The following is a 25,369-nucleotide window of genomic DNA, read 5'->3' as shown; positions in this document are numbered from 1 at the left end:
AGTTCGCATTCTAAAGATTACCTGTGTAGCCGTAGATTTTTCAGCCGACTATATCGTTCACAACACATTCATATGATATAATTTTACTCCATATAGATAAATTGCACGAGGGGCAGTTGAATGACTCTCCCTCTGCGCGCCCGACAGAAATAATTTTTGAAAGACAATTCGCTGAACTGTTAGACTAAATGATATTGAGAAGCAGATGATCGTGTCACAATGGAAGATTAGAATTCTGTGCAATTTTGCAAAAGTTGTCAATACGGAAAGAAGGGTTTACGAACAGAGAAGTAAGAGCGGTGAGTAATGGGTATCTATAAGAATAAAGGTCAAAGAGATGATGATGATGATGATGATGATTGTATTTTAAAAGGTCATCGAGGTCATCGGCCCCTAATGGTACGAAATGAAACGAAATGTAATGACAAATTAAAAGTACAAAATCCTCCAGTGACCAGAATTCAAAACGTAAGGATGAATGGATGGATGGATGGATGGATGGATGGATGGATGGATGGATATGAATTTAAGACGATCAGTGGAACCGACCCACAGTGCCTCACATGCACAGAAGCCGGCACAAAACAAAGTATTACGCACCAAAGGACTGCTTCTATAGCACAACACTGAAACGATGATACTTGTAGTCGACAGGGGTCCAAAATCCTAGTCAGCGGCCCCTCATAATGGTACTTATCGCTAGAAAAGTAGAACCATGTTATTTGTCATGTCGCGGTATTCCACACATTATGGTACTACTCACAGTTAATGAAATTCGCACATGTAACACAGACCTAATGTGTTTCTCACATTGCGGCGCCATTGACAGGCAACGTAAACCTTTGGTGTTCATTACATAATTGTACTAGCCACAGGGACTCGTACTATCCCGTGGTGTCGCTCATATAGTGCTACTAATCACAAACTTATGTGGTAGCTAACATAGTGGCACTAGGTGCAAAGAAAAGCGACCCATGGTGTTCCCCACGTGGTGGTACTAATCACAAGTAGTTTCATGGTTCTAATACAATCATCCCTTGGTCACCCCTTTTAGTCGCCTCTTACGACAGGCAGGGGATACCGTGGGTGTATTCCCTCAACCACAGGGAGGAGTCAAAGAGATTATGATCATGATTTTAATGCTGAAAACATGTTCGGCGGTCCCCATATTATGAAAAAGGTAAAATTACACAATTTCCTGAATTGTACCGAAAGTTGAAGAGCTAAAGAGCCCGTAAATGTTCCAAGTTGTGAGTATTGGGTAGCGCTATCAATGTAAGAACTATAATTGAAAATCACTTCCGCTCTAAATACAGTTCCGGAAAGACAGTCTAAAATCCCTCATTTCTTTGCCAGTTTTCTTTTTTGGTTCAAATCCTAGACAAATTAACTTATTTGCATAATTCTTTCTGTAATGTGTTCCTTGGTTCAATACCCTCAGTTGTTTTTGAATTTTTGAAAAAATGTTCACACCGGAAGTAGGGGCTGCCTGGCCGAGTTCGAATCCCCGTCAGGAAGTCGTTCTGGACGTGCATATGGCCCTGAGGTTCATTCAGCCTACAGCAAAAATGAGTACCAGGTTAATTCCTGGGGGCAAAGGTGGCCGGGCTAACCACTCTACCCCATCACGTGCCGAGGTTAACAATTCCACTCCACCAAGGGCCTTCATGGCCTGTACGGAGGTGAGTTTACTTTGCATTGCTCACACCGGAAGTACTTATAAGGGTTGAAGTGAAACTCTGCGTTGACTCACATTAACAAAAGCAAACTGCTAATTTAATCGACCGGATAACAGGAATAAATAAAGAAAAGACTCTCATATTTTATTTACGTAAAATTCGTAGCTCATATCCTTAGGATGTTCTCAACTTTGAGTTCTTGACGGAAGGGCTGGAATTGTGGATTTTTGTAGGAAGGGAAAGAGATTCATTGCAAGCAAGCGAAATGTGGATGTAGAGGAAAATCATGAGGACATGACGGACTCAGAAGAAGACGAATCGAGATGTTCTAAAGGAAGTCAACGAGCGACGGACACTGAAGGTATATGGAAAGAAGAAAGTTAAAACTTGTAGGACATAACTTCCTGGCAAACGTCTTCGAGTGAAAAATTCTAGGAAAAAAAGAAGACAAAGCCCGATGAAGACAAACTACGAGGATGTGGGAAACTGAATGTGATGTAAAGACTACAAGGAAGTAATGAGAGGAGAAGGCTTAGTGTATAATGATTATGATCATTCGCGTGGAGAAGCAATTCATCCAGGTTAAGTTAGGTGTTCTCTGACACACAATCTCTTTGGCTATTACTGTGAAGGGGAGGAGTATTCAGTGCGAGGAGTATTTACTGCAGGTAAAGCGTCATTTTTCCTACTCTTTTGAATATGGAGAGAAGGCAAGTACGTCGTCGTATCTCACCTGCTGATCATCCGGTGTCCAGATGCCACAGGTGATGGTGGAGTCGAGGTTCAGCATTGAGGACCAGTACCGCTGACCAGCTACCGACCCCACTAGCACAAATCCATCCTGAGAACAAAAACAAAAAAAAACACTCGGAACATACCATTAGGTGATTAGTGTTTATTTCTCAGCAAATCAACTAAACTTTTGAAATTAAAAAAAAACAATTTGGCGTTATTTTTCACTAATTCCTTGATAACATAAAATAAAATACGAATGGAGCCTGTGACGCGGCCACCGCCGTGAAATTCGACTTAAATAGCACCACGTCAAAAGTACCGTCGAAATAAAGTGCGAAGACAGTGCAGGTTTCAAATGCTTCGGTTAAATTCTATTTCTTAATTCTAATCTAATTTGCACGTCTTTCAGATCCTTGGTTCGAAATCATTTTCGATTGGTCGACTGGGTACCAGCAGCACGACGCTGGGCCATCCCTACCTTTGAGGAACACTCTATAATCTTTTGACGCTTGAAATTTGTCATTTTGAACATCTGTGATTTTGGCAAGCCACCTCATTCTCATGAGCGAGTTTTCGATCATTTTGAACCATTTACTGTCCATACATCACGAAGGAAATACATTTTTGTGCATTTCTTCGGATAACAATTATATCATATTCTCACTATTTGAATTATTTACCACCGTCATGTGAGCGATACAATTACTCACAGTGACATACCGCCTAACCTGTCGAGACAGGATACATTTCACTGCACTAAATTTAGTTACGCAAGCACAATCACAATCCACCAAAAACAAAACAATAATCGTCGAAACAAATAAGAATGTTGCGTTAAAATGATAAAGTTTTCACGTACGAAGGTTTGAAACAAAATGCTCTAGCGTTTTTCGCGAATGCCAGCCATCCCTACTGGTAAGTTTGTTATAGTGGAAGTATGAAGTTTTCCGGGCAGTCAAAACTAACGTAGGATTAAAAAATTAGAAATATACCTGAAAAATAAAATGTATAATTACATATCATACATGAAATTAAATGTTATGTTTTTCAGGTATAATATATTATTAAATATTTCCCCCCATTATTTTCGATAGATTGAAAAATTGCACATTTACAGATTTCCAACTGATAAGTGTCAAAGTACGAGGCGTTCGTGGAAAATGAAGATATCATATAAAGACCGGTGCATACTGTGGCTTTGACTGTCATCCTTCCGCTTTCTTCTCTGGTTCATTCGGTCGTGGTATGCCCATTCTTGTACGTTTTGTAAACGGCTACGCCGATCCAGCATCCCGCCGAATGTAATCTGCTCTCCCTAACAGTCTTTCTTTACCGCAAAGCTTGAGTGCTCAGAGGAAGTTCATTGGCAAATTTTCGGTACTTTGCGGAAGATTGTGAATACAGAAAGTAGTGTCAAGAATTCTCTACAGGCAAAATCGACATTCTTAAAGAAGACGCGAGAGGTGTTCGTGATATTGTGCCCAACAGTATTTGTTTACCCGAAGAAACACCTTGGACGACGACGATGGTAAGTTAACCGAATAAGTCTTAGACATGTTTGAAGGTCCGCCTCTGTGGTGTAGTGGTTAGCGTGATTAGCTGCCACCCCCGGAGGCCCGGGTTCGATTCCCGGCTCTGCCACGAAATTTGAAAAGTGGTATGAGGGCTGGAACGGGGTCCACTCAGCCTCGGGAGGTCAACTGAGTAGAGGTGGGTTCGATTCCCACCTCAGCCATCCTCGAAGTGGTTTTCCGTGGTTTCCCACTTCTCCTCCAGGCGAATGCCGGGATGGAACCTAACTTAAGGCCACGGCCGCTTTCTTCCCTCTTCCTTGTCTATCCCATCCAATCTTCCCATCCCTCCACAAGGCTGCTGTTCAGCATAGCAGATGAGGCCGCCTGGGCGAGGTACTGGTCATTCTCCCCAGTTGTATCCCCGACCAAGAGTCTGAAGCTCCAGGACACTGCCCTTGATGCGGTAGAGGTGGGATCCCTCGCTGAGTCCGAGGGAAAAACCAACCCTGGAGGGTAAACAGATGATGATGATGACATGTTTGAAGTGAAGACGCAGGCTGTCTCTGGGATACAGAAAGGAGACTGAAAAGTGTTTTGAGAATGGCGACAACAAAGTTTGGACAGACAAGTATGAAGTGGTATTTACGATGATAATGATGATTATGTTTGTTGTTTAACGGGCATAACAACTAGGTCATCAGCCCCTAATGGTAAGAGGTGAGTGAAGCGAAAATTGAAACCTAAAAAGTTATCCACTGACTAGAATCTAAAATGAATGATGATTAAAAATTATACTGGAACAAAAACAATCAGTGGATCCAATTCACAAAGCCTAAATTACTGGGATGATGCATTGTTATCTAAAGGGGTCGAAAATCCAGCTCGTCATAATGGTACTAATCAATGGGAGGCAGAACCATGGTGTTCCTCCTATAGTGGCACAAATCACTGGTAACGTAGACTCATGGTGTTTCTAATCACAGGAAACGTAGACCTATCGTAGGTCACACACAATAGCATCACTCACAGGTAACACAAACCCATGGTGTTGCTCACATAGTGCTGCTAATCATGGGCAATGTAGACCCACAGTGTATGACACATTATGGTAACAAGCACAGGTAATACAAATCCATGGTATCTGACACACAATGGAACTACTCTCAGCCAACGCACACCCATGATGGTTCTGGTAAAGTGGTACTACTAATAGATAGCGCAGATCTATTCTGAACCCAGGGGAACCGGCACATTCCAGCACTGCGTTACGGCACATGGACATCAGTTCGCGAAGCCGAATGCCCGCTCCTCCGCTTCGGTGGAATACATACGAACGTAGACCCTACTAACCACAGAACCGTGGTGTTCCTCAAATGGTGGTGCTAACTGTAGATAAGGACGACCCATGGTGTTCCTCACGTAATGGTACTAAGCACAGGTAGTTTAATGGTTCTAATGTCCTCATCCCTTGGTCGCCCCTTCTAGTCGCCTCTTACGACAAGGCAGGGGATACCACAGGTGTATTCTTCGTCTGCGTCCGACACCCACAGGCGGTGACGTGGTATTTAATTTGCAGTGGATGTTTAGTCAATGCATGTGTATCTTTACTCCCAATAAAGTCCCTGTGACGGTACCTGGTAGCAGATGAGCGCCATACGACCGTCGTGCGACCACGAGAAGTGGGTGACGGGCGTGCTGCGGTCGTTGATCAGCTCGATGCTCCATCGTCCCTCGTACTTGATCCACACGAAGATAATGCCCGTGCTGTCGCAGGAAGCTAGCTTCTGGTACGGCTCGTTCCACTTCACAAGGATCACCTGCCACAGGAAATGAGTTGTCGTTATTCTCTTATTACACAAATTAGAGTGCACAATCTTACTGATATTACATTTCATAAGCAGAGAACTACTACTTAATTACTTTTAATAATAATAATAATGTTTCTTGTTATTGAATACCAGCATGCGTCTTATATCTGGCACCATCAGACCAACTAAAGTTCACTGGCTCCCTATTTGGCAGGAATAATGCCACCTGACTTATGAAGATCCAGAGCTCTTGTTCGAGAGTACAACAAGATCTGCAAGAATCCTCTGCTACCTGTTCTAAATGACATACCAGCTCTTAGTCTCAAAAGACTGAAATCACGACATCCACCCCTTTGTGATGCTGCTCTGAAGACGTCCACCAACTTCAATGCTTTGGAGGAGTGGAAAGGCCGCTGGAATAACCCTCCCAACGTGCCCCTGCATAATATCTTCAGAGGGGAAAATATTGCATATGGATCCCAACTACCACGTGCAACTTGGTCCAGACTGAACAGGATCAGGACAGGTCATGGAAGGTGCAGGGATTCTCTCTACAAGTGGAACTTTGTACCATCTCCAGAATGTGATTGTGGAGACCCTCGCCAGACTATTCCCCACATTGTAAGCGAGTGTCAACTGCGGGCTTATCCAGGTAGTTTGGAAGACTTCCTATCTCCAACAGCGGAAGCACTACAGTGGATTGAAAAGTTGGACATTCAGATATAACACTAATGCCTGAAGTGAATCAATGTTTTCGTTATTGTGTATATATTGTATATTATGTATATAATTTCCTTGCCATACGCTAATAATAATAATAATAATAATAATAATAATAATAATAACAACAGAGGAGCCTCCGTGCCTCAGACGGCAACGTGTCGGCCTCTCACCGCTGGATACCGTGGTTCAAATCCCGGTTACTCCATGTGAGACTTGTGCTGGACAAAGCGAAGGCGGGACAGGATTTTCTCCAGGTACTCCAGTTTTTCCTGCCATCTTTCATTCCAGTAACACTCTTCCTTCTCATTTCATAGGATCTATCATTCATTAATAAATCACTTTGGGAGTGGCGACCCCATCGTACTAACCGCCTAGCCTATATCTGCTTCATTCATTCCATCCCTGACCTGTTCAATGACTGGAAAACAGGCTGTAGGTTTTCATTTTCAATAATAATAATAATAATAATAATAATAATAATAATAATAATAATAATAATAATAATAATAATATAATGGGAACATTAAACGAGTATCACAGTTTAAATATCTTGGCTAAACAATTCAGGAGAGAAAAGACCAATTAAATTACGTGCCAAAAGATGGAAACTGCATATTGACTAACCCACAATATCTGTAACAAAAAAATGTATCTCCAAGCACATATTACAACACAGTAATTAAACGAGAATGCCTTTATGGATCAGAGGCGCTAATTTTGAACGGGACCGCAGACATTGAAAACATTGAGAAAAAGGAACGCAAAATCGTAAGATAAATTCTATGCCCAAAACTCACCGACGGACAATGCCGACTTAGAAACGGACAGGAAATCAAGCAATACACAAATATTCAAAGTGACATCAGGCTAAGATTCTGTGGACACATTAAAAGAATGCACCCAGACAGACTTACGAAACAAATAGTCTAATTGTACGAAAAGAGCGGTAAAGCTAAAACAGACACAATGAAATGGATTGGCGATCTGAAACAGGCAGGAATTACACCAGCAGATGTCCAAAACAATGTAATATTCAGATCAAAAATTCACAAGTGGCAAGTTGATAAACAGGAAAGACCAAAGAAGAAGACTGGAACAACCTGGTCTGGAAGCCCACAGTAAAGGAATGAAAGAAATATGGGTACAAAGGAAAGCAAATGCACGCTTCTAAGTACTTTCCGTAGCCATAATATGCTTATTCATACATATAACAATAACAATAATAATAATAAAATGCTATAATTTTGCTCGAAATGCGATTTTTACGTTGGAGCAACGTGTTTGCACCGCAGCGTTATGCGAAGTATTTCTCTGTCAACGATTCTCGGTTTCCTGGCAATGGTCCTCCAAAGGGGAATCAGGCTCGAAATATAGTGAAGAAATTCCCCACCAATAGGAGACCAACTGCGCTGACATGGAGAAAGTTCGATTAAGTAAAATTCCCTTTCAAAGACGCTCTTGCTAATCTCTGTCGCCTTCATTTAATACCTTTCGATTAATACCGGTGGGGGATTTTGATGTTCGCCAACAACGCTGACACAAGAGAAGAACTACCCGGTAACATTTAGCAAGTCACATCCAACATCTCAGGGTAAGATTTGACGAGTGTCTGTAAGTCTGTCTAAGAGGTAGCAGACGCGCTTAAGAGCCAAGGACCGTCGCTTTCAGCGTCTCCTTTATGCGCATATATATTTAATCGGAAATAGCTTTCTGTGACGAGTGTCAAAGCGTGAATGGTGCTCCAGCCTAGTTGTAAAATAAAGATGCTAACGGAATATTTCGGTCTTCTGCATTTACAAAGGATTTGTACAGTTATTGCCGATAAAGTCAGAAAGTTATAAAATGAAAATCTGCAGCCTGTTTCCAGTCATTCGACCGGGACAGGGATGGAATGAATTAAGCACCCATCTAGCGGCGAGGATAGGAACTGTGCCGGCTGCCGAAGCCTGTCACACTCCACTCGGGCAATGATTAATGACTGACAGATGAAATGACACTGGAGAGTTTGCCTGGAATGAAAGATGACAGAGAAAACCGGAGTATCCGGAGAAAAACCTATCTCACCTCCGCTTTGTTCAGCACAAATCTCACCGGGACTTGAACCACAGTGGCGAGAGGCTTCCACCTGAGAACGGAGGGAGTCACAAGAGGATCTCCAGGTTACAAAGATAATTCTATCTTAAAGGTACTCTTACGAATAATAGTTTTCAATCCAAGATTGATGACCTTTTAAATGTAAGACAATTTCATTGAAAATCCTTTCAGGAGAGACACTTTTGTTATGCTTGAAAAATACGCATAAGTACTTGAACGCCAAGTTACCTTAAACTATAAAAACGTCCTTTATAAAAATCTTGGCTCAAAAGACTTACTGGTGCGGATGTTCGGCTGGTGTAGGAATAAGCTCTGCTTTTCCACTGCTCTACTGAAATGATATTCTATGCTCTAAAATAAGTCAAATTTGTACTGTATTTCATCTTACTGTTGAATTTAGGTACTGTTAACTGTGTTGTAAGAAAGTGTAATAAAATGGCTATAAACTGTGTTATTTAGTTCATTAACGGTTTTTTTATTATTTTCAGTCACCGGGATCCAATTTGAGCTTCTTCAAGGAGGTTCTACTGGACGTGAAGCAAGAACTGGTTGTAAGTACAGAAAACGTTTTCAGATTTACGAAAGTGTCAAGAACGGACTTCAACATTGATATTAATTTGTCGCACTTGCTCATAATATCTCAACTCACAACCTCTGGCAAGTTTTGTAAACAATGTTGCATATTCAACAGCTCAAAAATTGGCCGTGGTTTTTTCAAAGTTCTAAACGACATTAATTCTTATCAGAACTAAATTAGGCTTCGAATGACTGAGCCTGAAGAAAAGAGTATGGCCAGACCCTGCCTATATAGGCAGTAATAGGTTTGAAAGCAAACTGTTTTGGTTATTAGGAAGTGTGGCCTAGCCCGACTTTGAGTAACGTATCGAGAGAAACAAAACTTCCAGGGTTTCTTTAGGGCTATACCCCTACTGCTAATGCAAAGCTCATAGCACAATTGTTGTACAGGCTATTGTATACTTGTAATAATAATAATAATTCCTCGGCTTCGCAGATGACTCCAACAGCAGACAAGAAGCACTCCAATCCATAGAAAAACTTCATGAAATAGCGGCAACAACAGGTCTGCAAATTTTATATGAAAAGGCAAACATCCTCTCCCAAGTAGGGAGGCGAAATTGTATAGGCAAATGGGATAAATCAGAAAGCAAACAAAGAAAGAATTAAAAAATTACAAAAAGCATACATAATTGCCTGGAACAGATACAACAAAAAATCGATATCCCAAAACGCAAAATTACGTCACTACTACACTCTTGTCAAACCAGAAGCCTTTCATACATCAGAAACTTTGATAATTCGTGCAGATTACAAGTCAAAAACATCAAAACACAAGAGCGGAAAATTCTCAGGAAAATTCTAGGACCTAGATGCGAAAATGGTATTTGGATGAAAGGGATATCACAGGAAATCTATCTAGTAACAGAAAAAACACAGACACCATTAGAAAAAGGAGATTAATATTCTATGGTCACCTGATCAGGATGGATAACAATATGCCAACACAGAAAACACTGAATCTCGCAGTTTGTCTAAAAAACCACAACAACTGGCTTACGGAAATTAACAAAGGTGTTCAGGGAATTGGTATAAATGAAGCAATCTTGCCAGATAGGAAACGTTCAGAAATCTCATACATAAACAACACAAATTCCCTGATCAATCTAAAAGACAAGCTACAGGGTGGACGGAAGAACGCAAAAAGGAGCAGAGCGAAAGGATGAAGACATTTTGGGAAGACAAGAAGAAAAGTTGTGCTAAATAAGTTCACACGAGATCCTTAGTTGGGAGTAACGAATCGGAAAAAATGTTTACGTCGGACTAACTACTTTTTAAAAACTATTTTAGGAGACGCCACGGTGCGGGAATTTTGTGCCGCAGGAGTTCTTTTACGTGCCAGTAAATCTACAGACACGAGGCTGACTTATTTCAGCATTTTCAAATACCACGGGACTGAGCCACGATCGAACCTACCAAGTTGCGGGCAGAAGGCCACTGAGCCCGGCGCAGTGTTCAGTATCACAGCCTCTAAATCCGGACTGTAGACATGACCTGCAATGTGGTAAGTCCCTAAAACCTGTCAACAGTAACATTACACTGCATTCCCTTCCCACGTCACAAGATCTACATCCAACAAAATGGTCGCTGATTTAGCGCACAATTTTATGGCCGTGAATATTCTCGAGATAGGTATTATGAGAAAAATTCTACTGCCTTCCGTGACATTACCGTGACCTACACGAAACTCCAGACAGTGGAAAATTCGTTCAAAACACGGCGCAATTTGTACCTCCTGTATGTAGAAGGTGGTCTGGTAATAACGTGAGGAACACTGGTCGCGTAATGACCTCGGTCACGCGAAATTGATGGCGCCCAGCCCAAAAACATATCCATGGTAAGACATACGTCCCACTAGCGTCTCACAGTGAAGGAACACATGAACCAGCACCAGTCGTCACAGTATCTTTTTATTCCTCCTACTATTGCGCATTTCTGTTGGTGTGTTTCCCTCATTGTCTTTCTAGCAAGGCCACCTCAAATTCTCCGCCATACAAACCCGGTTGAACGTTGTCTGTACACAGGTGGCTCTGTCACGGATGCCTATCTCCGATAAAACTTTAAACAGAGCTTTACCTGTGTCTCTCCTGTTGCCATTCTTAAATTGAGGCTTCTTCTTCCCCTCTACAAATATTTAAGGAGATTTACTTTTCACCTCTGAATAAACCGTGTGACACTGTCAAGTTTATGGCTCACTACTGCAGCTTCTCCCGGATTGGCTCAGTTTCTACGAGTAGGATACAGAGGGTCTGATTCATAAATCAGGCGGCTGGTGTGGTGGTCAGACAAACAGGAAGACTCAATCCTCGAACCGTAGGAGTTAACTCTCCACCTGGTAGGTAGTCGAAACGAAGACTCTCAGAACATTAGACTAAACATTCTGCTAAATACCCGGTACGTCGGCTTCTCTGAAAACCGTAAAACCAATGACATAATCAAGCTGTTTATTGAGTGCTTTTCTAATATAAATACCAGTAACACGAATTAGTTAATAGGTTGTGCGACGTGATCTGTTGTGATTCAGTGAACGCTGTAGAGTATGAATCAGGCATGTAGTGTCACGGAGGAAGGGACATTCATTAAAAGGGCGTTCCCTGCGAGAATATCGTTATTATGGATGAAACAGTAATGTGCAACTTATTTTTGAGAACTGAAAAGGGTAACAGATTTCTAATCCTTTCCTATGCACACATGTTTGGAGGTATTAACAACTTAATTTTACGTATGTATAACAGAACGGCTCCTTTGGAACGGTAGCGCAATATTTAATAAGTCTGTTTGTCAACTGAACTTCGCATCTGTGAAAAAAGACAGGCTACGACACAAATCATTCACTCCTCTAGAGGATGTGAACATAATTGCTCACCTACACTCGCGTATTCCAATGACGATTATATTTAGAGAAACATGATAAGTGATTCGATGAGAGAAGGAAATAGACGACAGCCAATACGTTACAGGGACTTTAACGACATTACGTGCACTGGGGCACTCTGATGGACACCAGGCATTAGAGATGCTCCTACAGTGTCTGGTCAAAATGAACAGGTTGTTTTGGGCGTTACCTTGTATTGGTACACAACAACATCAACGAGGGTGGGCTAAGGCGACAGGACATCTCTTGTCGAGCAAAGTTCCAGTTACAAATCAACAACTTCCAAGGGCTTCCATGAAGAAGAAAAGCAGAACAGTGGTTGTCCATGGAAGGACGGCAGGCTGCCAAGGAAAGAACGCAGCGATTGTAAGCTGCAAAAAACACCTCAAGAATGGGCAACAGTTATTTAACGTGGTCTTTATTGGCCATAAACGGAAAATAATACTAATAATATAGGACCTTGAAAAATTGCGCCGGTTTTGACAACAAATTATGAACTTTATTTTTTCCAAAACACATTGACAAAATACAAAAACATGTTCATCGCACGTTTCCATTTTAGGTGTGGAAAATGATCGGGCATATGACCTATTCTACAGCATTTGCATGCAAGAACTCGGTCCGTGAAATTCCCTATGACTGCCTGACAAGATTCCACTGTGATTTCGTCAACAATTCGTCGAATTTTCTGCTTTAACTTCCGGAAATTTCGCGATATTACTCTAATTTATTTCTGGATGGCCCAACACACACACACACACACACACACACACACACACACACACACACACACACACACACACACACACACACACACACACACACACACACACACACACACACACACACACACACACACACACACACACACACACACACACACACACACACACACACACACACACACACACACACACACACTCTTCTATTCCACCATCAATGTCCACACTTACTGTCTATTTACAAGTCGCCGTTCTGTACACAGACCAGGGAGTGCCATCTTGTTGGAATTACCTGAGAGGGCTATATTCGTATTCTCAAGCTGGCCTTACTTTCACTTCTAATGTACTCACCCGACACAGCAGCTGCATGCAGACAGGTTTGAACACAGAGCCACTCGCCACGCAACACACGATTACTGTTCCTTGGTTCGACTCCAGAGACAGTCCAGTAATTCACACAGTCAAACACAGTGAACAAGTGAACACCACCAGCTCAATAGTGTTACACAGCAGGACAATACTCCTGACAACAAGGACCATTAACAATTACAATCACGATAACTGCTCTAGTCACTGACTGTACTCTCTCCACACTCCGACGTAACAACAATCACAACTCCTTGTTCAGACCTCGGTGGGAGACTAGCGACAGCCAACACTTCTATAGCCCTCTGCGCAGCCACTGAACCCCAACTTACTGAGTCTCATACTGATTCGAAAACTGACCGAATGTCCGCTGCAAGCCTCGTTTTTACTGCTCGGGTGACGCGTACCACAATATTCGCGATGTGGCTAGCGACGGAACATTTTCGCTGTAGTTCGCAGAAACTCACAGGTAAACCAGCCGAAGGGAACAACACACAAAGAGACCGGCCCCGTCTTCCGGGCCGGCTGGGAGATGTCGCGTCGTCTGACACACACTAGGCCTTTTAGTGGTACACCACAAGGATGGCGCGTAACAGAACAACCACGCTGGCACAAACCACCTCAATGTTGTGCTCAGATCGGCCAGAACGAGGACGCCCGCAGCTTTTAATGTTCACTAATGAACCAGTTTCATTCAGCTTCACTCTACGAAATGTTCATTCATTCGATGCTTCATTACGCCCTAGAATCGCAGGAAGACCGTTCGTGCATACATTTTTCCGTTCTGATAGAACATTGTCACAGTTAGCACACGTAGCGCACGAGTAAACAGCTCCATGGCTAGACACACAATGAAGAAAGGCGAGAAATTCAGACTGAACAAATAATCGGAATGTTTACGGATACCGAAACGATACGCAACAATCTCGACAACCGAGAAACACAAATATATCGCGCGATTCCAACGTGGCCCGTTTTTGAAGTAACCTATAATAACGAGGGGACCCAGACTGCTCCGTAACATTCCTACTAAATAGGTCAGATAACTCGTTTTGACATGCCTATGGCAGTTATATTGTTTTGTCTGCCCTTTTCAATACTTTTATGAATATTTAATACCGGTAATATAGTTTATAACACTTCTTTCCATACAGTATTCTATGTGCTTCGACCATTCGGGTGTATCTGGATCTTAACATTGTCAAACGATCTTGTCCGAGATAGTCAACATACAGTTGGCCGTGCCTGGGTAAGTACAGTAGATCCCAACGCTTTATTAATGGTTACACAGAAGGCTAGTTGACTTGATACCTTCCCGTCTGCACCTGTTTACCCTTATTATTATTATTATTATTATTATTATTATTATTATTATTATTATTATTTGCTTTACGTACCACTAACTACTTCTGAATGTTTTCGGAGACGCCGAGGTACCGGAAGTTAGTCCCACAGGGGTTCTTTTTACGTGCCAGTAAATCTACCGACACGAGGTTAACGTTATTTGACAATCTTCAAATAGCATCGGACTGAGCCAGGATCGAACCTGCCAAGTTGGTGTCCGAAGGCGAGCGCGTCAACCGCCTGAGCCACTCAGCCCGGTAATGTTTTCTCTTAGCAACATGCAAGTTAATAGGAACGTTCTGCCATCTGTTAGGTATATTCAGAAGCTGGGGAAGGTGAGAGAATCAAAGGGTATGTAGCAGAGAATAGTATTCTCCCATCATCAGAAGAAGGTAGTAACCAAACATGGCTGCATGCTATTACATTACTAAGGATGAAAATCACATATGTCAGAACATAAGTGAAAGTGTTAGTCGCTTAGCAACCTGCTAAGTACAGAATGTATTGCGGGATAGGGTGAGCCTTCGCCTGCAATTACTGAAGTGATCGTTTAATGATTTGATTTTATGATTAATTTAATTTTCATCCCAATTACAGGAGCATTCTTTGTGATGCACAGTGAAATTACAAATAATTATTACTTAATATTACATAGTAACTTAAATGTATTCTAAACTAATTCTAATCTAATCCTGCCGGGCTGAGTGGCTCAGACTGTTAAGGCGCTGGCCTTCTAAACCCAACTTAGCAGGTTCGATCCTGGCTCAGCCCGGTGGTATTTGAAGGTGCTCAAATACGACAGCCTCGTGTCGGTTGATTTACAGACTCGTAAAAATAACTCATGCGGGACTAAATTCCGGCACATCGGCGTGTCCGAAGACCGTAAAAGTAGTTAGTGAGACGTAAAGCAAATAACATTAATCTAATCCTCTTTGTTGAAAAACTTAACGACTTTCTAGACATTCTGGATTACCATAAGGACAAGCTGGCCGGTTGTGGTGTTCCATTCTGTCTGTGGGATCATTTACACAGCCTTTCTTGCTGTCGTACCGGATTCCGTGAGATCTCCGAAGTTAAGCAGCATTGGGCGTGGTCAAGATCTGGATGGGTTGCCACGCGCTGTTGGTGGGGGGGGGGTAAGGGAATGGAGGAGCGGAAAGGAACTGGCCACCATACCGTACGTAAACTCCGGCTCAGGCAAACGTCCGCGGAGGTTCGGACCTGCCTTCGAGCAGAATACACCCTTACCTTACCTCTTGCTGAAGTGAATCCTTTTAAAAATATTGTTCTCTTTGTACCGAATTTCTTGAATTTGGGCGTGGCACATGGGACATTCAGGAGGGAAAGGAACTCAGGATTATCAATTTGTGAATTTATTATTTACTCAAAGTTGCCTGAACTTAGAGGCCTATGAATGTTTCTTGATACACCGGCAAATAGTTCCGGAAGGAATAAAACAAACATTAAGCAAATTGGTGCAGTGGAATGGACGGACGGGTTTGCCGAAGCTGTTTGTATTGAACTCTTTTAATATACAGATGATAATAATAATAATAATAATAATAATAATAATAATAATAATAATAATAATAATAATAATAACAATAATAATAATAATAATAATAGTAGCGTGTGTCCTCTGGAGAGGGTTATAGGCGATCTGACCGGGCCCTACAGTACAGTATTTACAGCACGATGAAATACAACATAAAAATAAAATAATACAGAACCGTAAGTACAACAACAAAAATGGTATGTTTATTACGAGATTAGATTCGTACATCTAAACTCTTGATCCAATCCACCGCTTCAGGACTAGCCGAGTTCAGTTCCTCCAGATTTCCAGGGAGGGCATTGAGGGGAGAATCCAACACTGTGTGTTCCACTGTTTGTGGAATGAAAGCACATTGGTAGAGAGGGCTATCTGTCCAACCCCACTTATGAAGAAAAGAAGCCTACTCCAGACACACCTAGGCAGATTGAAGGGTTCTCAACGTTCAGGGTGTCTGGTGCTATAGAAGACGTCCATAATTCCGCCAGTTGTCTTCGGGATTGTTTAATGAATTGCAAGGTAGTCAGTTTACGGGACTTCAGGCTACGTATTCTTAGCTGATTCACGTCTTTATGCTATGTTCTTACGTATTCTTGACCATACATGAACAAGATGCTTTTGTCTTCCAGTCGCAGGATGCTGATTAATTCTTTAGCTCAAGAGACACACACACACCAAAATAAAATTACACTGAACCAGAATATGCAAAACTTCTCTTGAGTACTGTACATGGAAAGCCATTTCACTTCTACAACTCTGAGACTTGGTTCCCGTGGCAGTTCCTCTCAGCGGAATGAAACACTCACACAAAGAGGGAAGAGTTTCTCCCACGAAATACGAGCAGCGCGTGCATTATGGTAATACTTACGTTGTTCATATTCTACTTCTTCCGCTGTCTGGCTACACACATCTCCTCAAGGATTACAATCCCCATGCAAGTGGAATAACTGAGCTACAGGAGCATTTCTCTGTTGATTCTTACAAGCAGGATGCTTCAAGCAAAGACTAATTTCCAGGAACATTTCCGCAATTTGAGCCCCGTAACAGGTTTCTGCATTACTATTATGCCATGAGTTTTGCATAAACATCAGGGGTACGGCGCATCAGAACCCCTAGAGTTTATGTTACTCTCACTACATTATGGAAGTGTCGCCTAGGCTACACTTCCTAATAACCAAATGAGTTTCCATTCTAATCTATTGCTGGGATTTCCTATGAGTTAGGATCCTTTGCCTGTTTATATTTTGGGCATTTTAAAATGCATTGTATTGAGCAACTGGCCATGTGGTTAGGGGCGCGCAGCTGAGAGCTTGCATTCGGGAGATAGTGGGTTCGAACCCCCCCCCCTGTCGTCAGCCCTGAGGATGGTTCTGCCGTGGCTACGTAAAGCAAATAGTAGAAAATAACAATTAAAATGCAATCTTCCCCTTTTGGAGTAAAGCATTTGATTTTCAGTTGAGTTACTTAGTATGAGAGTTGGTGTCGTGTTTCAGAATTTAAAAGAATGGTATCCGCCAAAAAAGATCCAACGAGGAAGGCTGTAGCGAAAGACAGAAAAATTACAGACAATCCGCTAAGGAGGTCCACCATTTTACGACCACCCAATGCCAATGGACGAAAATAGTTTGACCAAAAAAATATTTTTCACTTCTTGATAAAAAACCCAAAACCACGATGCCTTCCTCTAGAAACACCAAAGAAGACCTCCAAAATGCTAAAAATCGAACTCGACATCGCTTTGACAGCTATTTATTCCGGAAAAGAAGGGGACGAACGGGCTAAATCGAAACGAACTACCGATAAGAAGAAACGGTGTCGCTTGGATAGAGGAGCGCAAGCAGGCTCACTCAGAAAGAATGAGGGAATTCTGAACTCAAACGAGAGAAATGTTCGCTGGCACTGGTCCTCGATGGCCCGAGAAAATAACAATTATAATAATAGGTAATCGTCCATTTCCACATATACGATTTTGTCACTTGAACTGTTCTGAACTACTAATACGTCTTTTGTCTCCACAAGGCAGACTATGAAAGAGTTATTAAAATCAGTCTTCAATAATGTACAAACCTTCTGTATTACTCAGCTGTGTAGTGCGACTGCAGTACACGGAGCTTATACGCTCAACTTGTAGCCAAGAAAGCAGATAATCTGGTAATTATACGGGACTGTCGATATCGTAAGTCTAGTTACAGGTGACTTGATGTAGTGATTATCACGAGATCTCCACGTTTAACTGACATTTGAAATGAGGGCCGTAATCGCAATCTATCTAGTTTTACGTGACTGTTTAAATGGATTACATGCGCTGAACTTTATCCCTGGTACTAGTTCCCCTTCGTTATAGTTAACCAGCATTACACAGCCGTTCGAACGGCAGCTTTACTAAACTCGACGGGCGTGCTCGGATGCTATTGAGTGCTGTACACCTCCCATCGTTAGTGGCGCCAGCGAACGGAGATTAATGTGGAAAAAGCGAGAATCGATTGTAACCTGATCCGTTGTCGTTCAGTGCGTGTGCATACGCCATAATGAGGACGTATAATGGAACTGCGTAAGTAGGCGTGACGGCAGAATGTCGGCAATTGTTCGAGAATCATTTCCAAGCAATTCTTTATGGCGAACAAATCGACACGAACATGCACTTACATAGACAGCTTATCACTGTGCATTGTTGATCGAATGATTAAATAAATGCTCCGTGCGATTCGTGGTTGGGTTTAGGATTTTATTCGCGTTAGGTAATACCCCTCGTCCAGGAGCTAGGTGCTGGCTTTCGTCTTAAGACATACTTATTCATTTACATGGAAGACATGACGCTTAGAGCCAATTCTGAAGTATGTACATATAATAGGTATCGGATAGGAAAATGGACTTAATCCACATGCAGTGGCCACTATAACAAGTAGAGAAAAGGCAAGTAATAGTACAGTAATAATGTCCGCCTCTGTGGTGTAGTGGTTAGTGTGATTAGCTGCCACCCCCGGAGACCCGGCTCTGCCACGAAATTTGAAAAGTGGTACGAGGGCTGGAACGGGGTCCAGTCAGCCTCTGGAGGTCAAACGAGTAGAGGTGGGTTCGATTCCCACCTCAGCCATCCTCGAAGTGCTTTTCCGTGGTTTCCCACTTCTCCAGGCAAATGCAGTGATGGTAGCTAACGTAAGGCCACGGTCGCTTCCTTCCCACTTCCTTGTCTATCTCTTCCAATCTTCCCATCCCCCAGCAAGGCCCCTGTTCAGCATTGCAGGTGAGGCTGCCTGGGCGAGGTACTGTTCATCCTCCCCAGTTGTATCCCACGACCTAATGTCTCACGCTCCAGGACACTGCCCTTGAGGCGGTAGAGGTGGGATCCCTCGCTGAGTCCGAGGGAAAAAGCAACCTTGGAGGGTAAACAGGTTAATAATAATAATAATAATAATAATAATAATAATAATAATTAGTTGAAATCGCAGCCAGGCTAGGGTGCAAAAGGCACAATTTTGATTTTGATTGGCTAGCCTTTGCAGATGATCTTGCAATTGTTTCCTATCCCTTAAACACAGCCAGGTAACCGGTTTTTCAGTTTAAAACACGAGCAGCGAAGCCAGGCCTACAGATCTCTCTTGGGAAAACAAAATGTGTAACTAATATGAAGGTGGCACCCAGAGAGCACAGAGTGGGACAAGAGTGGATACGTTCAAGTACCTCGGAGAAGTGATAACACCAAACTTGTCAGAGAAAGAAGCGTTTATATTCCGGATGAACAAGATGGAAAGGCCGTCTACAACACAAGGTCCACGTCATTCAATGCAAAGCTGAGGCCTTCCTGTAGTGTCGTCTGTCCAGAGGTCTTATACGCTTCAGAATGTCTTGCAGTGAACTAAAAAGGCCTGATGCAGAAACTGGGGGCCAAGGAAGGAATGATTTTGAGGAAGATCTTACGTCCAGTCAAAGACAACGGGGAGTACAGAAGAAGGACTGTACATCCACGTAGAGAAGATAACCGATATCATCCCGAAAAGAATAGTTACCTTTTCTGGGCATGTGGCACGAATGCACGAAACAAGACTGACCGACCGTATCATTGCCTTCTTTCAGCAGGAGAAAACTAAAGGGGCTTGGTTCATTGAGGTGGACAGAGACCTTGAAGAAGTGGGATTCACGCATAATGTCATCCAGAAGCGTGCCCCATTTAAGAAGAAACTTCAAGCTTACCAGATTTTCCGAGACGATCCAAAATTAAAAGCTGGAAAGACGTAGACGCAGGATAGGAAGGAAAGACACTGGGAACGCATGCGGAAGTACTGGGCAGACATGGAAGGCAGAAGCAGCCACTTGAAATGACGTGGTCCGGAATTGGCCGATGCGAAATCAATCAATCAATCAATCAATCAATCAATCAATCAATCAATCAATCAATCAATCAATCAATCAATCAATCAATCAATCAATCAATCTGGGGAAGAAGCAATACAACCTACATATCAAGTGATCAGCTTTTGTCAATGACTTTCCCGTCTTCAAACTTTGTAGGTTAGTAGTACTATATCACGAAAACACTGGCAAAATAGTAGCGTGCAGCTATCAAAAATTTCCGAAAAAAGCAAATTTGAAAATGTCGAGAAAAGTTACGACAGGTTTCACATGCCAGGTACCAGAAAGTGAGAGACTGTGGCGCGGTGGTCCAGTGTTTAAGGTTACTTTTGTTTTGTTATTTGTTTTACGTCGCACCGACGATGGGATAGGGAAGGCCTAAGAGTGGGAAGGAAGCGGCCGTGGCCTTAATTAAGGTACAGCCCCAGCATTTTCCTGGTGTGAAAATGGGAAACCACGGTAAACCATCTTCATGGCTGGTTAAGGTTCTCCATTTCAGTTATGAAGATGGCGAGCTCGAGTCACGCTCGTCTTTACTTTTCTTTCTGACATTTCCTGATCCCCTTCTTCTTCGTGTTGCGAATTAGAGCAGCAGTTAGTCACTGTCTGACCGCGTTGTGTCGTGTAACGGCTGTGTGCGATTAACAAGACGTGCTCATCGTAAGTTCGATCGGCGTGGAGATCTCTCATGTTGAATTATGTTTCAACGGACGTGAAGCTACGTAAAGTGCAAACGAGTTCCCGGGAGAGCACACAACAAATAAACAGTTGGCAAGGGCCATGGCTTACGTCGAGCGGCTTCTTTGTATACATCGCTTACTGGATCCCGGCGACTTTGTAGAGATTACTGAAGACGTCGAATTATTGGGAAAGAACATTTTAGAATCTATTTTGACAGCAATAGAAGAAAAAAGAGGCGAAAGTTGGGGTGGGGCGTAAAAAGCTGGTAGCAGTGTGAGTCGAACTCACCACTTCATAACTAATGGAGAACCTTAACCATTCGCCCATCTCGCTACAGTCTCTTGCTTGATGGTACCTGGCATCCTAAACCTCTCGTAAGTTTCCCGACATTTTCAAACTATCTTTTTCCTAAAATTTTTGAGAGTTGCGTTCTACTACTTTTTCAGCGTGTTTTTGTGAGGTGCTACTACAAACCTACAAAGTCTGAACAAAATCGGAGATGCGGACATAGTGACCTCCCGTTGTTAGCCCAAAACGCGAGAAGATGCTTGAGAGTCTGCATGTAATCGGGTCCTAAAGTCTCTATGAAAATACGGGATATAAAGAGTACCACCACGAAAGTGGTAAGTATACGGAGGTAAAACATGGGAAGATTAAAAGGACAGAGAAGTGCAAATACTTGGGAGAATGGATAAGGAGGAAAACAAGAAGATCTGGCCTACGAGTACAAGCTAACACAGAACAGGTGGAACAAACAGGCAATGTCCTACCAGGTGAAAGCCGACATTATAACTTGTCGGTAATGAAACCTCGAAGGATTATACGCTAAAGGGTGCCTTATTTTATATTAAAAAATGGGACCTGCAAGAAGTCGAGAATAAGGAAAGTGAGATTATAAAGAAAATTCTAAGATGGAAGAAGACTACTGATGGGGAAAATGAGGAGCTCTAAAGAGGTCACGAAATGAAGGCTGAAATTCTACGGACACCTGGTAAGAGACGATACCCATGTCTACGTTTAAAATCATTTGAAGAGAAACCACTAAAATGGAGACCCAAACGGATCATTTCCAAAGAGGAGGGAAGGATCAGAATCGAAAGAATGAAGAGGTTAGAAGAGTGAAAGGCCTAGAAGCCTTAAATTCTATGCGGTCAAATTTGGAAACAAAAATTAAATTAAAACAATAAATTACCTTAACTGTCAAAACTCAGATTTCTTTGATAAGCACACGTACCTTACACCATGTTTTCAGGTTACTTTAGTTCTGACATCGATCCGACCGTCAATTAATGCAGATTTAAAACATGCTGTGAACTGTATTTGAACAAGGTTTCATCGCATACAGGCAACAACCGGGATCACTTCAGTATAGCTTCCTTCACATCTGTTTCAATACCTTATTAATATTCCTAAACTTCCCCTCAACATTTTCTTGAGGTAAAAAAATTTATTTGGTATTTCAGAAAAACAGTAAAGTGTACAATAGTCATACGTGTTCACCTTGGAGAATATTTCCCCCACTGGTTGAAGGAATGCGTGAACTTTGACACTTTCGGCGTTTTCTTTACGACTTCTGAGTTTAAACTCGCAGCTCAGCTTAGTTTGAGGAATTTCGTAGCCATTGTCCGGTTATCAGCTATCGCGGTACCAAACTTTTCATTGGCTGGAAGTCTCCCATTAACCATGTTTATTTTTAGTAGGTCAACTTTTGTGTGTGTGTGTGTGTGTGTGTGTGTGTGTGTGTGTGTGTGTGTGTGTTTTAGAGGAAAATCAGTTTGCATATAAGATAATTTGAAAACACTCATTCCTTTAGATTCTCTTAAAGATATATCAAATTACATTAAATTTATGAAATTTTCTTTAATAAAATCAATTTACATTATGTTTATCTTACAATAGATCAATATACTTAATGCTTTTCAAATTCTCTTAAAGAAAAGTAAACGAATAATAAGTTTATCAAATTCTCTTTAAGATAAATCAATTTCAGTTTATTCATGAGGTATATTTTTGGGCTTATGCCGTGTAATTAATTATAAAAACACACTCAACGCGTTTCGAAAGGAACCTTGCCTTTCTTCATCAGGAGACAACAGAGAAATGAACCTACGCATAACAGGTTGCTAAGAGAAAGCAACAAGGAAGTTGAAATGGTGCCCTAAGATGTAAACGGGACGCCATTTTAGCCCCAGATAGAGACAACGAATGGCAACAGTAAAGCATTACTCTCTAATGGTTCTCACAATATCTGGAGCTAAAATGGCGTCCCGTTTACATCTTAGGGCACCATTTCAAGTTCCTTGTTGCTTTCTCTTAGCAACCTGTTATGCGTAGGTTCATTTTTCTGTTGTCTCCTGATGAAGAAAGGCAAGGTTCCTTTCGAAACGCGTTGAGTGTGTTTTTATAATTAATTACACGGCATAAGCCCAAAAATATACCTCATGAATAGTTACACGGGCCGTGAAAGTCTAAATGATAATTTCAATTTAGGTTATCATATTCCTTTTAAGAAAACTCAATTTATCTATGTTTTCAAATTTTCTTAAACGGAAATTCTATTTACTGTATATGTTTTGGATTTTCTGAAAGTTAATCGACAATAAGTTTTTCAAATTCTCTTAAAGAATAATCTACAATGTAGAATGTACAAGCACATGCTGCACTCTAGCGGATGAAATTGAAGCGTTGTGTCACGCGACCAGTGCCTCACACATTCCGACGAGCGCCGGCAGAGCGCATGTCGACTAGCGCGCTCGTTCAGATGCAGGCAAAATAGGATATGCAATCATGTTCCTGAAATTTAAATTTAATATAACCCGTTCTTAGGAGGAAAATAATATAAAACTCTTTCTGAATTTCTTGGTGGTACCATGGGACCTTACAGACTGTCCCTGGTTCCTACTGAGAACAAATATATTCGAAAAAATTGATCGGGAATATTTTTGCGGGACAAAAATTGTTATAGGGTAAAACCATTTTGGAACATTTGTTTGTCAGATGAAATGTCGCTGAGTCATGCTATTCGCATGGAGTGCTGAAACAACGCCCTTGTGAGAGATTTTATTGGTTAGAATTCACGTCGAACGGGGAAGAATACCTCACGTGTGAATCCGCGAGTGAACATTAGATTAGTAGTCCACAAAGCTTTTCACGTTGATATGAGGCTGTATGCTCCACTGTCCGCTTTGACCTGAATATCCACGTAATTAGAGGTAATTAGCGGGTAAAAATGTGGGGGGCGATGGTGCGATTATTGAATTAGAGGCCGTCAGCTGCTAATTCACAATCGATGTCTGGGACTTGATCTGATCAACGGAGCTCTTTAAAAAAAGAGTGTGCGCGTGATTCAATCAAAACTACCTCTATCTTCCTTGTCTCTCCCTTCGTGTTTTCTATTGATTTGAATATGGCGGTCAGAGACACATGTTACTTCACTTGAAATGAATTTTCTTTCAATATAGCAGTCCTTTATTTTCCAGAGTGAACATTTGCATCAGAATGCAGCCAACACCGAGGAAACCAAGAAACCACTTGTCCCTTTGCGAAAACAGAATCACCATCAATACGTTTCCCGGTCATGGCCATCCATCGTCGGCAACCTGCCATAAGACATAACCTGTAGGGTTGCTAGGTAACAATACCTTACATCATTAGGCACCCGGTGATCGTCAAGCCTTATTCCCAATATAAGAGCACCCTTTCATTCGCCGCCTCTTATGAAACTGTGGGAATACCATGGATGCACTCTACCATCGCCGCCCCTCGGGTGTTCAGCGCCTATTTGAAAGAATTGGCTGCACTACACATGCTCCAAAGCCCTCTGTCCTGTGTTCACAGAGAGACAGCGAGTCCCGCTAGATTAAAACTGTCTCACAAACTTCATTAGCTGCTCGCTGGAATTAAACGTCAACACCACTGCATAGCTTTGTTACAGTGTAACTCATTTCGTCTCCAATGTCTTGTGTCTGCAGATCCAGCACATTGTGATCTTATCCACTGGGTTGATTCTTTAATGAAAATTTGATAAATTTAATGTGCGTTTGTTTATCTTTAAGAGAATTTGAAAACTTTATGTAAATTGAGTTTTCTTCAAGAGAAATAGATAAATCAATTGCATTCTTTTTATCAAATTCCTTTTATTTGGAAAACTGTCAAAACTGCTTTATATTTCAACCATTAAGAACGCCATAGTAAAGCATGTGAGAAGCACAACACCCAGAGTTACCAATAAAGTGATTTAATCACTCTTACTGACGACTATTGTTTTAACAAGCTGTTTTTCGTTCTGTCCTGTTAAAATAGGTACTTATTTTCGAAATGTATTAGCGGCAGATGTAAATCTATTTGCAA

At 41.9% G+C, this 25,369-nt stretch overlaps 1 protein-coding gene across 1 annotated transcript in view; it reads right to left on the bottom strand.

Annotated features, from left to right (window-relative positions):
* Tusp (WD40 superfamily protein Tusp) overlaps window positions 1–25,369 on the bottom strand; it is a 343,779-nt gene that overhangs the window by 25,673 nt on the left and 292,737 nt on the right. The window contains exons 3-4 of the mRNA XM_067154178.2: window positions 5,563–5,745; window positions 2,413–2,520 (exon numbers count right to left, since the gene is read on the bottom strand). Coding sequence (XP_067010279.2) covers window positions 2,413–2,520; window positions 5,563–5,745 — 291 coding nt within the window. The remainder of the gene's footprint in view (window positions 1–2,412; window positions 2,521–5,562; window positions 5,746–25,369) is intronic.

The sequence above is a fragment of the Anabrus simplex genome, chromosome 10, assembly GCF_040414725.1.
Source record: "Anabrus simplex isolate iqAnaSimp1 chromosome 10, ASM4041472v1, whole genome shotgun sequence".
Lineage (NCBI taxonomy): Eukaryota > Metazoa > Arthropoda > Insecta > Orthoptera > Tettigoniidae > Anabrus > Anabrus simplex.
Note: the sequence above shows the minus strand (reverse complement) of the source record. Positions and strands in the feature narration are given on the sequence as shown.